At 47.7% G+C, this 13,639-nt stretch overlaps 2 protein-coding genes across 9 annotated transcripts in view; one reads left to right on the top strand and one right to left on the bottom strand.

The window, feature by feature from the left end:
- LOC135387861 (uncharacterized) overlaps positions 1-6,037 on the bottom strand; it is a 32,029-nt gene extending 25,992 nt beyond the window's left edge. For all 3 annotated transcript variants that reach the window (XM_064617039.1, XM_064617040.1, XM_064617041.1), the window contains exons 1-5: positions 5,828-6,037; positions 4,170-4,364; positions 4,078-4,110; positions 3,179-3,208; positions 2,469-2,487 (exon numbers count right to left, since the gene is read on the bottom strand). In XM_064617039.1, the coding sequence (XP_064473109.1) occupies positions 2,469-2,487; positions 3,179-3,208; positions 4,078-4,110; positions 4,170-4,364; positions 5,828-5,831 (281 nt within the window). In that variant the 5' untranslated portion in view covers positions 5,832-6,037. The remainder of the gene's footprint in view (positions 1-2,468; positions 2,488-3,178; positions 3,209-4,077; positions 4,111-4,169; positions 4,365-5,827) is intronic.
- A 5,051-nt stretch (positions 6,038-11,088) lies between these two features.
- Positions 11,089-13,639, top strand: part of LOC135387859 (uncharacterized) — a 61,576-nt gene continuing 59,025 nt past the window's right edge. For 3 of the 6 annotated variants that reach the window (XM_064617034.1, XM_064617030.1, XM_064617037.1), the window contains exons 1-2: positions 11,089-12,104; positions 12,910-12,981. In XM_064617034.1, coding sequence (XP_064473104.1) covers positions 12,098-12,104; positions 12,910-12,981 — 79 coding nt within the window. In that variant the 5' untranslated portion in view covers positions 11,089-12,097. Of the gene's footprint in view, positions 12,105-12,909; positions 12,982-13,040; positions 13,074-13,639 lie in introns of all 6 variants that reach the window. The other 3 variants (XM_064617031.1, XM_064617032.1, XM_064617036.1) reach the window with 3 other exon arrangements.

Raw genomic sequence — 13,639 nt, 5'->3', positions numbered from 1 at the left:
ATAGAACATCTATGCAACAGAAGTATATGCAGGGATTTTCCTACACCCCCCCCCCGACCCAAGGGGGGGGGGTGTACACCCTCCCTGCGTTTTTCCAACACCCCCCTGAAATTTCTCAGGTGACCCCAACCAGCTGGCCGCCAACACGTTCTGGTAGTGAGTCCGGCGCAGCAAATTACAACCTGCACTGTCAAACTTGGGCTGTAGGACCACAGACATGCACATGATCGTACCATGCATTTGTCCAAAATCATTTGAAAGTGACTGTTCAATGCATATATTGCGCGCATATACGAGCAAAAATGCGTACCGGCACGCAAACTCAATGTGGATCATCAAGAACCATTTGCACCAAACTCAATCAAACGAGGTATTCTGCTTTTTTCGTCTAAGGTTTTCCCGTTGGTTGCTAGGTATTCATTGAGCTTCGTGAGACAAGGCGCTAGTCTTTTTTCTTTGTCGGTCGTGTGATTATGCATCTTAATGTTGAAATGCCGTTCATAATGAATCTGTATTCTACTGTACTGTGCTCTAACATAATAACATGTATAAATAAAACGGGAAAGCTGTCCAGATATGTCAGCGTTGTGCCACGATTATTTCCGTGTCTATTATTCCCCCCCCCCCCTTGAAAGCTCGGCACTCCCCCAGCAGTGAATTTCTGGGGAAATCACCGAGTATATGTCGTGCGCGTATATAAATATGAATGCCAGTAGCGTGCAGAGTGCTGAACGAGTTCGCGGAAACGCATGGCAAGAAGAAATGGCGCGACAACTAAAGACACACAAGAAGAAGTACCGCATTTTCCGGTGTATAGCGAGCACCGATGTATAACGCGGACCCTCAGAAACGCGCGCACCCCAGGATAACGCGCACAACAGTCCCGAATTCACCAACGCTTTAGTATTGAGCGGGAACTTCGCCCTTCATGAAGGCAAACCCTGTAACGTTGAGTGCAATGAAGCCCGTCCCTGACCAGGGGGCTTAATCGCTTCATCGTCGTTACGGTCGTTACAAGCTAACGAGTGGCGGGAAATTCAAAAAGGTGGGCACGTGACACATTGCGCGTGACGTGTACCACGGCCTTCGCGTATCGCGCGAAGAGCACCGTGCAGCACGTGTTTTATCACGTGCCCACCTTTTTAAATTTCCCGCCCGCCTTTTTGAATTTCCCGCCACTCGTTAGCTTGTAACGACCGTAACGACCATGAAGCGATTAAGCCCCCTGGTCGGCTCACGCATGCCATGCCGCCATCCCAGGAATAGTGGCGCTGCAGAGAAAGGTCACTATCGTAGCGATCCTGGAAGGGATTCCCGGGAAGTTCTTTTTGCCCCTCAACCTCACCTCAACCGCGACGTGGAAACAGGCCGAGGCTATGTTTATTGAATTTACAGGTTGCCCGGCATCCTGTCGAAAAAGAAAAAAAAAACGGTAAACGCGTACCGGCAGATAACACGCAGTGCTTGGCTTTTTTTTTTTTTTTTTTGAGGGGGGGGGACATGTTTCCTCGCGCTAATTTACTCTGCGCGCCATTGGGTGGCGCAGCAGTAAATCGACGGAGACCAGTAAAGCTGGATTCACACATGCGTTTCATGACTTAACGCAACCACAGAATCAACGTAAATAAATGCGGTTTTGAGTATGACCATGCGTGTTGCTCGCCTGCAGGTAAACATGCGTCTCGCTCCTTCTGCAGCTCCTTTTGAAAGGAACCGCATATATAGCGATTGGGCGTCCAACGCGCATTGGCTGCACGATGGCGACATGGCCCAACAGTGAGGAAACGCAAAGCGGTTGCGATGAGACGACGTCTAGACGCCACATTGGGTTACTTCGATTGGGGGTTACTTCCCGCCAGACGTTGCCCCGACCTATTTTCCCGTAGTGTGCCGGAATACTAGCTCCCTGTTGCGTAGGGTGGAGTCACCCTTTGTAGAATAGAATGCCGCAAAGCCGCCATGTTGAGGCCCACGCTTACCACGCGTAAAATGCTCTGTACCGATTTCACCAACATTTTCAAACCTCCTCTGCTAAAACGTAGTGTGTCGCTGAGCGTATATATAGCTACACTTTTGTGAGCGCATCGCGAGCTGTGCGTGGGAGTCAAAATGGCGGCTGTCTTCACCAGTGCCGAGTGAGCTACTATTAAGGCACCCTATTTTACCGCAATTTCACTCGTAAATACTTAATAGGTGTGACACGGAACGCACGCTAAGTATTTACGAGTGAAATTGCGGTAAAATAGGGTTCCTTAATACTAGCTCACTCGGCACAGGTGAAGACAGCCGCCATTTTGACTCCCACGCACAGCTCGCGATGCGTTTGCGTTTGGTTTACAAGCAAGCTGCCAAAGTAACTGCGGCTTTACGGCACCTTTCAACCGTCACATAAAGAAGCGCTTATGCAGCCAGACAGTTACTTCTCGTCAACGCCATTGATGGAGAAACCAACCTCCAGGTATACTTACTCGGTCACAGGTGCCCCAACTAAAGGAAGGAAGAGACGGACGCTAAAGCAGACAGTCGCGGCTATATACCACGGGCATCACGTATCAGTTGTCAAGTTCAGCACTCCTAGAGGAAGTTCAGATAACCACTATGGGAACCCAGGCCCGGTTGGTAATACCACGCAAAATTACGCCGTAGGCCACCCACTACACCCTCAGGTTGGGTAAACGACGCCGATGGGAAGAGACTCAAACGAGCACGGTGTATTCAACAAAAGGCGAGAGTAAGCAGTAAAAGAAAAAGGCCAGGGAGGGAGAGCAACAGGGGAGAGGGGGACACGGGTGGAGTGCTCTCATCCTATGTCTCGCTCCCTGCCATTTTTGTTCCGCGTACTCTCTCTCGTCGCTGTCTCTCTCTCGTCTCATCTTTTCGTCCTCTCTCGTTCCCTCCCTCCATTCCCTTCGTTCCTCCGTTGCTTCCCTTCCCGTCCACTTGTGTTTCGTCCGTGCCGTTTACCTTATCCCCAAGGTACAATGTCTTCAACTAGGCTCGCTGCAACTCGACTGACACCTGCTAAGACATGCCACTGCTAGGACCGGATTTACATGTTCCTCGATGCTTCTGTTGCAGCGCTACGACCGATGTCTCAGTCGTCATGCTCCCACTAGTATTGCCCCCCTTATCTCCCGCTATACCTAAACTTTATTTGAAACAATTTAGGCATACTCACTTTGATCCTGCGTGGAAAGCCCCGATTGCTCTGAAAATAATTTATGTCAAACATGAAATATTACGCAGAGCTTCGTCGGCCTACTAGGCAACCACGTCTAGATTGCGTCGAACCTTTGAAACATTCCGTAAAGTGAAGCAGAGGGCAGCACTAAGCAGAACAGTTGCAAAAAGCTTATTCATTCTCGACGAGATTAAGGCTGCCCTGTCCCAGTATATGGTACTTTTCGGTTTGGGGGTGGAATGTACCTATACGCAAACGAAAGGAATGAAAGAAAAAGAAGAAAGGAAAGACAAACAAAAAAATAAGGAAAGGGAAGAGTGGGATGTTAAAATTGCGGCATTTAATCCATGTACTCTTGAGGCTGGAAGGAAAAGAAATTCTTAAAAATCCGAATCGCTTTCTACAGTTTCACGCCATGTAAAAACGCCGGAATTTCGCCGGAAGCATCATTTACAGTGCTAGTAGAAGTTTAGCATACTGTTTGCACGATAACATGATCAACGAATTGTACCCCTTTCCTCCCACCTCGCAGCGGTCCAACTGACACAACGTGGACTGCACTGTGCCATTGTGTAGATATATACGCGAGTGTTATGCAATATACGCAGTTGTTTAGGTACACTCTTAAAAATGAACTTCACCTCATAGCACGCTCCTAGCCAACCATTATCTCGAATGATATTGTTATATGCCCTAATTTGTTGAAAACGGGGGGCGTACGCCATTTCTGTGACACTTATGCTGTTCATAATTGTCACAGAAAAGTACGTACGCCCCGTGTTTTCAACAAATCAGGGTAGATAACGATATCATTCGAGATAATGGTTGGCTAGGAGCGTGCTATGAGGTGAAGTTCATTTTTAAGCGTGTAGGTGTTAACTAAATGAATTTCCCACCTCCAGTGTAGGCTAGAGAATATCCGCCGGTCTCTGTAAGAGAGAATAAAAGTGAGATACAACCATGATCTTCGTGCCAGCTATATTCTTACGGTCGTATCCCGACTGCTCAGCGAAATCTTGGGTCACGCCAGAGAAAGCCTGGGACATCTCATCGTAACCCTGGGGCATTTCATTGAAATCCTGCTGTATGCCAGAGTAGTGTTGGTCGTAGTCGGATATGCCATGGCCGTGTTGGTCGTAGTCGGCTATGCCATGGCCGTGTTGGTCGTAGTTCTGCTCGTCTGCTGCAAAGAAGGAAGCCCATGTGCCTTGACGTCCCTCCCCGCTTAAAGTAGCACAGAAGTCATCTTCAACACCGTTTTCTTTGTATAACACACGATACACGATGCACGATAAGGATTAATTCACCCAGAAAACGCAGGAATTTAGTCACAGGAAGTACGTCACTAAAAGCGACCGTGCGGTACGGCGGTGCTGAGCAGTACCAGCCTGTGATCTGCCCTGGACATCGCGCTGACGCTACAGGGGTCACGCTCGCTGATTGGTCCAGGGAAATGGAGTCTGCTACTCAGCTGTCGTCTGCTACTCGACTCCTCGTGGTTCTGAAAAAGAAATTGCTCCTAGCTCGGTCATGATTCGGCCGCTCCTTTTATCCCCAGTTTCTCCCCCAGTTATCCCCAGTTTATCCCCAGTTATCCCCAGTAAACCAGTTTCTCCGAAACTGGTTTACGGCGGCAAAAGGGACAGGGCTCTGACCCCCCACTGGCCAGCGAACCAGAACGAGTTGCCCCTGTGACGAGCCGGAGTAACGAACCGGAGTGACGAGTTCGCGGAGGCATGTTTGTGAGTTTTTATCTTGGAACGAAATTGCCTTTCGCGCGTGCCAGGTTAACGAATAACGGTAAGGAACGGTGTGTTCAGCTCAGCTTTCGGCCCGTGGACAGTGAGTGGTGGAGATTACCAAACACGAAAACACAGACAACAGATATCAAATTCGTTACGTAGCATCACTATCACGTAGTACCTGCCCGCCAGGAGTGGCCTCCAATTGTTTCCCATAGCCCTTGTCTGTGGACGCCGCGTTCAACAACAAGACAAAAAAATTTTAAGGTGATGACTGGGGATCTCACCGCCAGGGGTGATACTCTACCCCAATGCTACGCAGCGTTTATTAGGCCATGAATCTTAAATTCATCCGTAGTACGAAAAACTCAGTCCTATTTCACTGTGCTGGTCATAAGTCTACAAAGTGGTACTAATTGAACTATTGGTACTAATGCTACTATGGTACAAAGTGGTACTACAAACTACAAACAAAGAAGAGTATGAAGAAAGCCACTACTGTTTCTGAGCATATCCATGACAGTAACATTATTTCTTGTTCCAGTTATGTGCTGTTTTAAAAGTCATCTAGCAAGCATTCACTGAGCTGGCAATTCGAAGCAAACTGCACCAAATGGACTTCGATTAGCGATAAATGTTAACCGCAGCACGTTTTTCGAATGAACAATGACACTGTCCCACTCAATAGAACGAACCGTATACAGGTTCAGCTAAAATTAATAATATTCGCGAGCGCACAGAATGAAATGTAAAATCAGAAATTTGAAACAGATACTGTCTGAGAAGTAAAGTACAAATTCTGATGGCAACCGCTGCTTTGGGTGCCGGAACCACAACAGCGTTGATAATATCGTAGCCTGGGGAATACGGATGTTGCCAGTTCTATACTGCTGAATACACTTACCCATTACGATGCTGAAGGACTGAAAGAAAGTAAGATTTCTGATAGACGAAAACTGAGCAGCTGAGCTAGACTGAGGAAGTGTTCAAGTGTGGCTGCAGGCTAAGAAAGCGACGGCATTCGAATAGCGAGGTCTCGAGAGGTCCCCTTCTTCTTCTTCTTCGTCCAATGAGTCCCCTTCTTCACACTACGCATGCAACGACCAATCACTTCTTCTCATAACTACTACGTAACACTATTATTACACTATATTCTTCTTCTTCTTCTTCTTCCACCACTAGGTACAGTGGCCACTAGCCACACAAGGCGATTGGCCAGGGTTTCGTGCAGAGTAATCTCTAAAGACTCATGAGACCCACGGCTTCAAACGCGGGACAAGGAGGATGGTAGGATCGCATGACAGTAGAAGGAAGCCATGGCAGAGGGAAGGAAGGAGGCGGAAGGAGCGTGATGTTTCAGAAGCGGCCGCAGATGGTCAGAAAGGCGGCGGCTCTCGACGCTATTTCAAACCGCCATTTTTCGGTGTGGGAGGCTCCAAATGACAGGATGGCGTCCAGGGAGAGGGGAACTCCTTGTCTAGCCAGCGGCTGGGCAAGGTAGCTAAGGCGGGAGCGGTCGTAGAGGGGGCAGTGCAGGAGAAAGTGCTCCACAGTTTCCTCTTGACCGCAGTGGACGCACGCAGGAGAGCGGCTGACACCGCGCGGTGTAGATAAAAGTTCAGTGGAAGGGCTAGGCAGCGCAGTCGAGTCAGCAAAACTTCATCATGACGGGAGACGCAGGTGTCAGCCTATATCTTCTTCTTCTTCTACCAAGGAGATGATGGCCGTGAGCCACTAAGGGAGATTGGCCAGGACAAAAGGGACAAACGATGTTTGTCTATGTCTACGTCTGTGCAGTAATGGTTGGGACTAAGGCCAGGTCTGACCCAAGTGACTGATGACATATATATATGATGTACGATGACTAATACATGAACAAATGGGTATGCACGTACGTAGGAATATGCGTATGACGACTATACATGGCCAAAAGTATGACTGTATGAATGTGTGTGTACGTGAAAGTGTATGAGAGTAGGAAGGAAGTGCCTAGAAGCGGTTGGAGAGCACGATGTACGATACAAGACCCGCTACCACAGCCCTATGACAGAGCGCAGTGTGTGATGCTCCGAGAGACAGCACTGACGCCAATGAGAGTGGGGCTCCTAACAAGCGCAATGGGGTCCAGATATACCTGTGGCGTAATTGGCCAAACTGAGAACAGGTTAGCAAAAAGTGTTCAGTTGTTTCATCCTGGCCACAATGGGAGCAAGCAGGGGACAAAGACCGTCCAGCACGGTGGATGCAAAAATTTAGCGGTAGCGCTAGGCATCGAGCTCTCGTCACCAAGACTTCTGTCTGCCTGGAGCTGCAGAGGTTAGGGTTCCACGAAAAGACGAGATGTTCATAGGAAGGGGGGGGGGGGGCAGCTCGAGACAGACTTGTGAGCCATCTATACCTGGCAACAAAAGTGCGAGCAAGTACTGGGAGGAGAGGAAGTGTCTCTCCGGAGAGGGACGTTATAGCGGGGGTGTCAGTGGTTTCGTTAAGGGTGAGTCCGCGGCGGCCAGGAATCCACGTGATGATGACGTTGCGAATATGAGGCGGGGCAAGACGTACCAAAATGAACATCAATGACTCTGAGGACTGCAGGAAACCTGAGGGTGACGCCAAAGCTGAAATGACGGATAAAGAGTCCGACAGCAAGAGAACTCGTTCGAAGGCAGGAGGAACCCTCCTAAGGGCAAGGGCAATAGCTAAGAACTCGCTGTCAAAGGGTGGGGTAAAGTCAGGGAGGCGAACCGGAAACTGGAAACCAAGTTGTGGGAAGAACAAGTCGTCTCCAGCGCGCTCCTCAGAAACCGACGCGTCCTCTGCAACGATCAAGTACTGCGCGTAGCGATTTAGGTGGTCCGTTAATGTCCTCTGTAGAATGATCAGTGGAAGACGCAGGCATCCGCATGAAATATCTCGGAGACCTGAACCAAGGGGGCATCCCGGCAAGGACCAACTACACACACATCCGCCAAAGAGATCCTCAGTGGCGGGAGGAGCTGTTCGGCGAAAGGCACCTGCGGTGTGTTCCTACGGTGCCAACGACGTGTTAGCCAAAGCCGACAGTCTCTCATCGACTCATTATTCCCCAACGCAACCGGGCGTTGCCTTTGCGAGAGGTAGGAACAGATAGTAAGAAACCGAAAGCGTTCTTTCAGTGAAGGTAGACGAGCTTCAGAGAGGAGTGCGCCGTTTGCCGTATATTTAGGGAGACCTAAGCAGAGCCGTAGGGCCCGCCTCTCTAAGATGTATAGTTTACTCAAGCGCCAGCCAGGAAGAGAAGAAAACAGAACACAGCCGAACTCTAATATAGGTCTAGGTCAGTGGCGCAACTTCTTCCACCTTAGAGGCCGGCCGTTATGACGGCTCCTTCTTCCATATCAGACGTCGTCGTCTTCTTCGTCCAATAACACGCTGGCCGTGAGCCACTAATATCGGCCAGGAATAATTGGGGCAAAATAACATCCTTGTGGAAGTTGAACTCCAAAATGCAGACTGCATAGTGTTACTAGCGGTGTGAGGATACTGAGACTATTTTTTGGTTTTTAATTATTTAGTGGAATTAATTAGTTTTAATTACAAGGATTAGAGCGAAAATGACAACGGAAAACTTGTAGCGGGCGATACAATACGACACGAGACCCGTTGATCGCAACCTTGTACCTCTAACACCGTTTTTGCTACTCACTAAACTGACTAATTAATTAAATAAATGATTGCAAAACAAAAATAGTTTTAGTATCCTTTCACACAGACAACAGGTAACACAATGCAGTCAGTCTGTTTGGCGTGCGATGAACCATTCTATTTTTAAATTCTTACTCTCTTTTTTTTTTCGTGCAACATCCTGTATATGTCGTACGACTAATATGCGTGAATATGTGAGGATGTTGTTGTTGTTGTTGCTCCTCCAGCGGGATAGGGGATATGGGATAAGTGGGATATGAATGCGGCGTCGTCGTCTTCTTCTTTTTCAGCCAGGAGGGCAGTCTTAACAAGAGAATGAAAGCACGTGAATAGTGATGACGATGATTCCGTGGTGACAACGAGCCCGTACTCGTATATGTGAATAGAATAATAATATGATTGCGAGTAGCGTTGGAATTAGTTTTATACGCGGAAGGACCCTATGCACAGATGAACCTTTATGCTGTGTTTGGTGGCTAATCGGCACGTCACACACTGAAAGATCGAAGTGTATAGGGGGTGATGCTCTTGTCTTCTCTTGTCTTGTCTTCTTGTCTGGATATAGCCTGTGTCACCCTGCCAAGCTTAAGTGTGTCACAGAAGTTTTAGGAAGCACCTCCCACTGCCAATTTTGTTCTTCGCCGTTCTCTGTTGTCATTAGCACATCATAGTCATTATAGCATATCCTCAAACTGAAGGACACCTGACGTTGTATTTTTCTTCTCTTTCTTTCTTCTATGTTCTTGTATTTTTCGTTCAATTCTGGGAGTGTGCTGCAGTTACGGACCCCTGGTAGTGGAGCAGGTAGCGCCTTTAATGGCTGTTGATCTTTCCAAGCTTTAATTTTTCTCCGTCCTAATCTACTTCTATATATCATGCCATATGTGCCAGCGAGAGGTATCCTCGAAACGGCATTCTTCATTTTGTACTTCACTTTGAGGAGGTAGTCCACAGTTTTTTTAAGATACTGTATTACGTGGCATTCTTTCGGTGCCTACGCGATGCGATAAAAGATAAGTAGATAAAAAACTGTCGAGGAACAGTAGGTACTGTTAGCGCGCCGTTACGACAACTCCTCCCAAATTTCTTCTGGGCTTCTTCTCGAAAATCATTCGAGCACGTGCTATATTAACATCAACTCCACGGTGTATACATATAGTTTTGCAAACTATTGCAAAGCACGCAGGTAAGGTCGCCTTGCCGAATCGCGCCACCTGTTGAGGACTGTTGTCGCTCGTGTCTTCTTTTTCTTTTCTTTTTTATAAGGAGAAAGAGAATGAAAGTAACAGCAGTCACAGATAAAAGTACGTCCGTGAAAATGTATCTGTTATTTCACTCTAAATAGACGATAATGATCTATATACATGTACTGAGTTACTTATATTCAGTTACTTAACAACCCTGGTTGTGTGTTATCGGAGCCGAAAGAACAATTTTGATCGTAGACGCCGCAAACTGGAGACTAGCAAAGGAAGAAAAACCTAACGATGGACCATCAAATTTTCACGTACTTTTTCGCTGTAAGAGGCATGTTTTCAGACCGATGTTTTCCAAATTCATCCACCAAAGTGCTACCGGATGTCTGCCTTGCGCATCGGCCAGAAGGCAACCGGACATTATGAATTTTCGACATACACTCTAAGAGAAAAAGTAGAATTTTCTACCCGAGATGTTAGAACGACAGTATTTCTACCATTTCGAGCCAATCCACGCGCGCCTTCTCCAGCGCTGGTAGAAGCAGCGGAGTCCCTTTCCCTTTCCCCTCTCTCTCACGTTTTCTCTAAGAAAAGAAAAGGGGTAGAATTTCCTACCCAAGATGGTAGAACGGTATTTTCTACTCTGCAGTTTGTTTCTACACTCCGTTTATACCCAAAAGGTAAAACTGGTTCGAGTAGAAATGTGGTTGCAGTACAGTTCTACCGAGGTGGGTAGAAAATTCTAGCATTTTTTCTTATAGTGTATGCGGTTACGCACAAACTGGCCTTCTACACGCTTCAGGTTTCTGGACAAAAGGGCGTACGACCATCTACTATAGGTTTCTTAAGAATAGTTTTACGTAGTAGTTCGGAGAAGAAGTGATTGGTCGTTGCAGTGTCACGCGGTTCATGTATGTGCAGCCACCACCACCACCTATGTGCAGCGTGAAGAAGAAGACCTCACGGCCAAGAAGACGCCCGTCTCTACAACGCCTGCCCGTCCCCCTGGTGGTGGTGGGTGGTGAAAGGGCTTGCCGTTGTCGGCCTCACGTAGGTGGGCAACGTCACGACTGACGCCCTGGGGCAAAGTGCGTCCTGGGCCGATTTCTAAGGGAACTGTGCCGACATATGTCTGAAAGCGTCTGAGGAAAACCCAGGAAAAACCCCAGACAGCACAGCCGGCACCGGGATTCGAACCCGGGTACCTCCCAGTCTCGACGTGACATGGCCAGCACGCTAACCACTGAGCCACGGGAACTGGTCCCGTCCCCCTGGAGCTATACTTCCCTCTCATACTCCCGGCCAATCGCCCTGTGTGGCTAAGGGCCATTTCCTTTGTGGCTGAAGAAGAAGAAGAAGAAGACCTCTCGAGACCTTGCTTGCTGTTCCCATGCAGTCACTACCCCTCACTCACTCACTTTTGACCAGCGGGCAACACTTCCTCAGCTCACCTGTCCTGTTTTCGTTTTTCGTCAGAAATCCTACCAAGGCTTGCATCATCATACAGCATCGTAAGGTATGGTAAGTATCGTATTCAGCGGTAGAACTATAGCAACATGTAGATGGGTAGAAATCCAGCGAACCGGCAGAGAAGTACGGAGGGAGTTGTCTCAGGAAAGGAGCCGGCGATATTTCGAACACAGACTGTTCTTCTGGGCACCGTCCTCATCATTGGCATGGTATTTAAAGGTTAGGTTTGACTTGTTAAAGGTTCATGCTGTCGTGTCTTGTTCGGACCACAGCCAGTTCAGAACACTTTATTGATCACGATGGCACTCGTGCCTTTACACATGCGCCATAGTGGCGACACTACATTTCCTCCACGCAAAAAAAAAAAAAAAAAAAAAACATGCTAAGACAAAACAGTAAAATTTTGTCGAATTAACAACTATGATTCTTTAAACGAGTTGGAAGTGCGCGTCTTTTGGTACTTCAACGAAGCTGAGGTGCGCAGTCTTCGTTGTTTTGTCTCAGGAAGGTTTGGCTGGCGTACCTGTGCCCTGGCATGGACGACGAGGTCTTCTCTGGTGGAGCTCTCCTGCTCCCAGTACATGGCGACGGGCGTCGATTCCGTTTCGGGACTCCTTGATTGTAGTAACTTTGGTGCCACGTACTTAGGTACTTTGGAAAACCTGCTTGCGTTCCAAATTTTCTTATCGTCCAACAGGAAGGAGTTCGGCCCTCAGTCATTTTTGAAGTGAACCTGCAGCCACACATGGGACACCTCAGCTCAGCTCGCCTGTTCAGCTTTCGTCTATAATAAGAACCACTACTCTGGGCTTCCATACAACATCGTAATGGATGGTGAGTATCGCAATGCGTAAGTGGATTCAGCGGTATGACTAGCAACATGTGTATTCCCTATAGACTACACGTTTGCTGTTGCATAGTTCCGGAGCTCATTGCAATTCCGAAACTGTTTAAGGAAGATGTAACAAACAAGCAAGGCATTTTCAAATTTCTGATTTCAGATGTAATTCTGGGTTTTTAATTTTACCTGAACCGGTTTACGGTTCGTTCCGCTGGTTGGGACGACAGTAGCGTTACGGCTCGTTCTGACAACGTGCAGCAGGGAACGGTCTGCGGAGTTGCCAGCGCAATAAGTGCATACTCGATGATAATTTTAAAACGGCACATTACTAGAACAGGAATCAATGTAACTGTCGCGAGCTGCTCAGAAACTGCATTGGTTTTCTTCATACTCCTCCGTTGTTTTAGTTGTATAGGGCTCTAAAATGAAATACGAACGCTACATTTTAGTACCGCTATGTAAACTTATGACGCGCACAGTCAATTAGGTCTGTTTTTCATACTTTGCATGAGTTTCAAAAATTCATAGCCTCCCGAACGCAGTGCAGACCAAATGCACGGGAAACATTCGCCCTGATTGGCAGGCAGGTACCACGTGATTGTGATGCCCTAGTACTATATAACGAATTTGGGACGGAAAGCACACAAGCATGTTTCAATGCGATGCCTCATAGCGCGCCCGTGGAAGTCTCACTTCCCTCGCACTCGTCGTTCATGTCGAGAAAACGGAGAACCTCGGTGTGGACCAGTCTCAGTTCTCCTGGGGCCGTTCGCCGCTCATCGTCTTCCCTCTTTGCAGCACAAGGACAGGGTTACGACCAATACTACTCCGGCGTGACGGAGGGGTTCACCGACCAGACCGGATACGACCGTAAGAATATAGCTGGCACGAAGATCGTGGTGGTATCTCCCTTTAATTTTCTCTTACAGAGTTCGGTGGATATCCTCAAGACTACTCTGGAGGTGGAAATTCATTTAGTTAGCACGGGTTTCTCATGTGTACTAGCGCCCGTTCGCTCTAGACGGTTGCACAGTCGAGTTCACGTTGTGTAACGTCGAGTATTATGGTGAAAACGTATCAGCTGAAATGCCGCTAGGGGAGATGTGTTAGGAAGACAGGGGTAGAATTCGTTGATCATGTTATCGTTCAGTCAATACGCCGTACATCTACTTCCACTGTAAGTAATGCTTCCAGAGACATGTTCCTTTTTCCATGGCGTGAAACTGTAGAGAGCGATTTCGAGTTTCCAAGAATTCCTTTTCCTTCTAGCCTCAGAGTACGTGAATTTCTGTAAATATCCTCTCCGCCCCCCCCTTTTTTTACGTCTCAATCTTTTCTTTCTTTTTGTTTGCGTAGAGACATTCTATCCCCAAAGACAAAAAAATAATAGAGAAAAATTTCATGTAGTGGAACAGGGCAGCCTTAATTTCGTCTACGTTCAAGGCATAAGAACGAATAAGCTTTTTAAGCTTAATAAGCTTAATAAGTGTTGATGGCTGATGAGCAGACCAACGGCTCTGTGCAACGC

This window comes from Ornithodoros turicata, chromosome 3, assembly GCF_037126465.1.
Source record: "Ornithodoros turicata isolate Travis chromosome 3, ASM3712646v1, whole genome shotgun sequence".
NCBI lineage: Eukaryota > Metazoa > Arthropoda > Arachnida > Ixodida > Argasidae > Ornithodoros > Ornithodoros turicata.
This window is presented reverse-complemented; position numbering and strand designations above follow the sequence as displayed.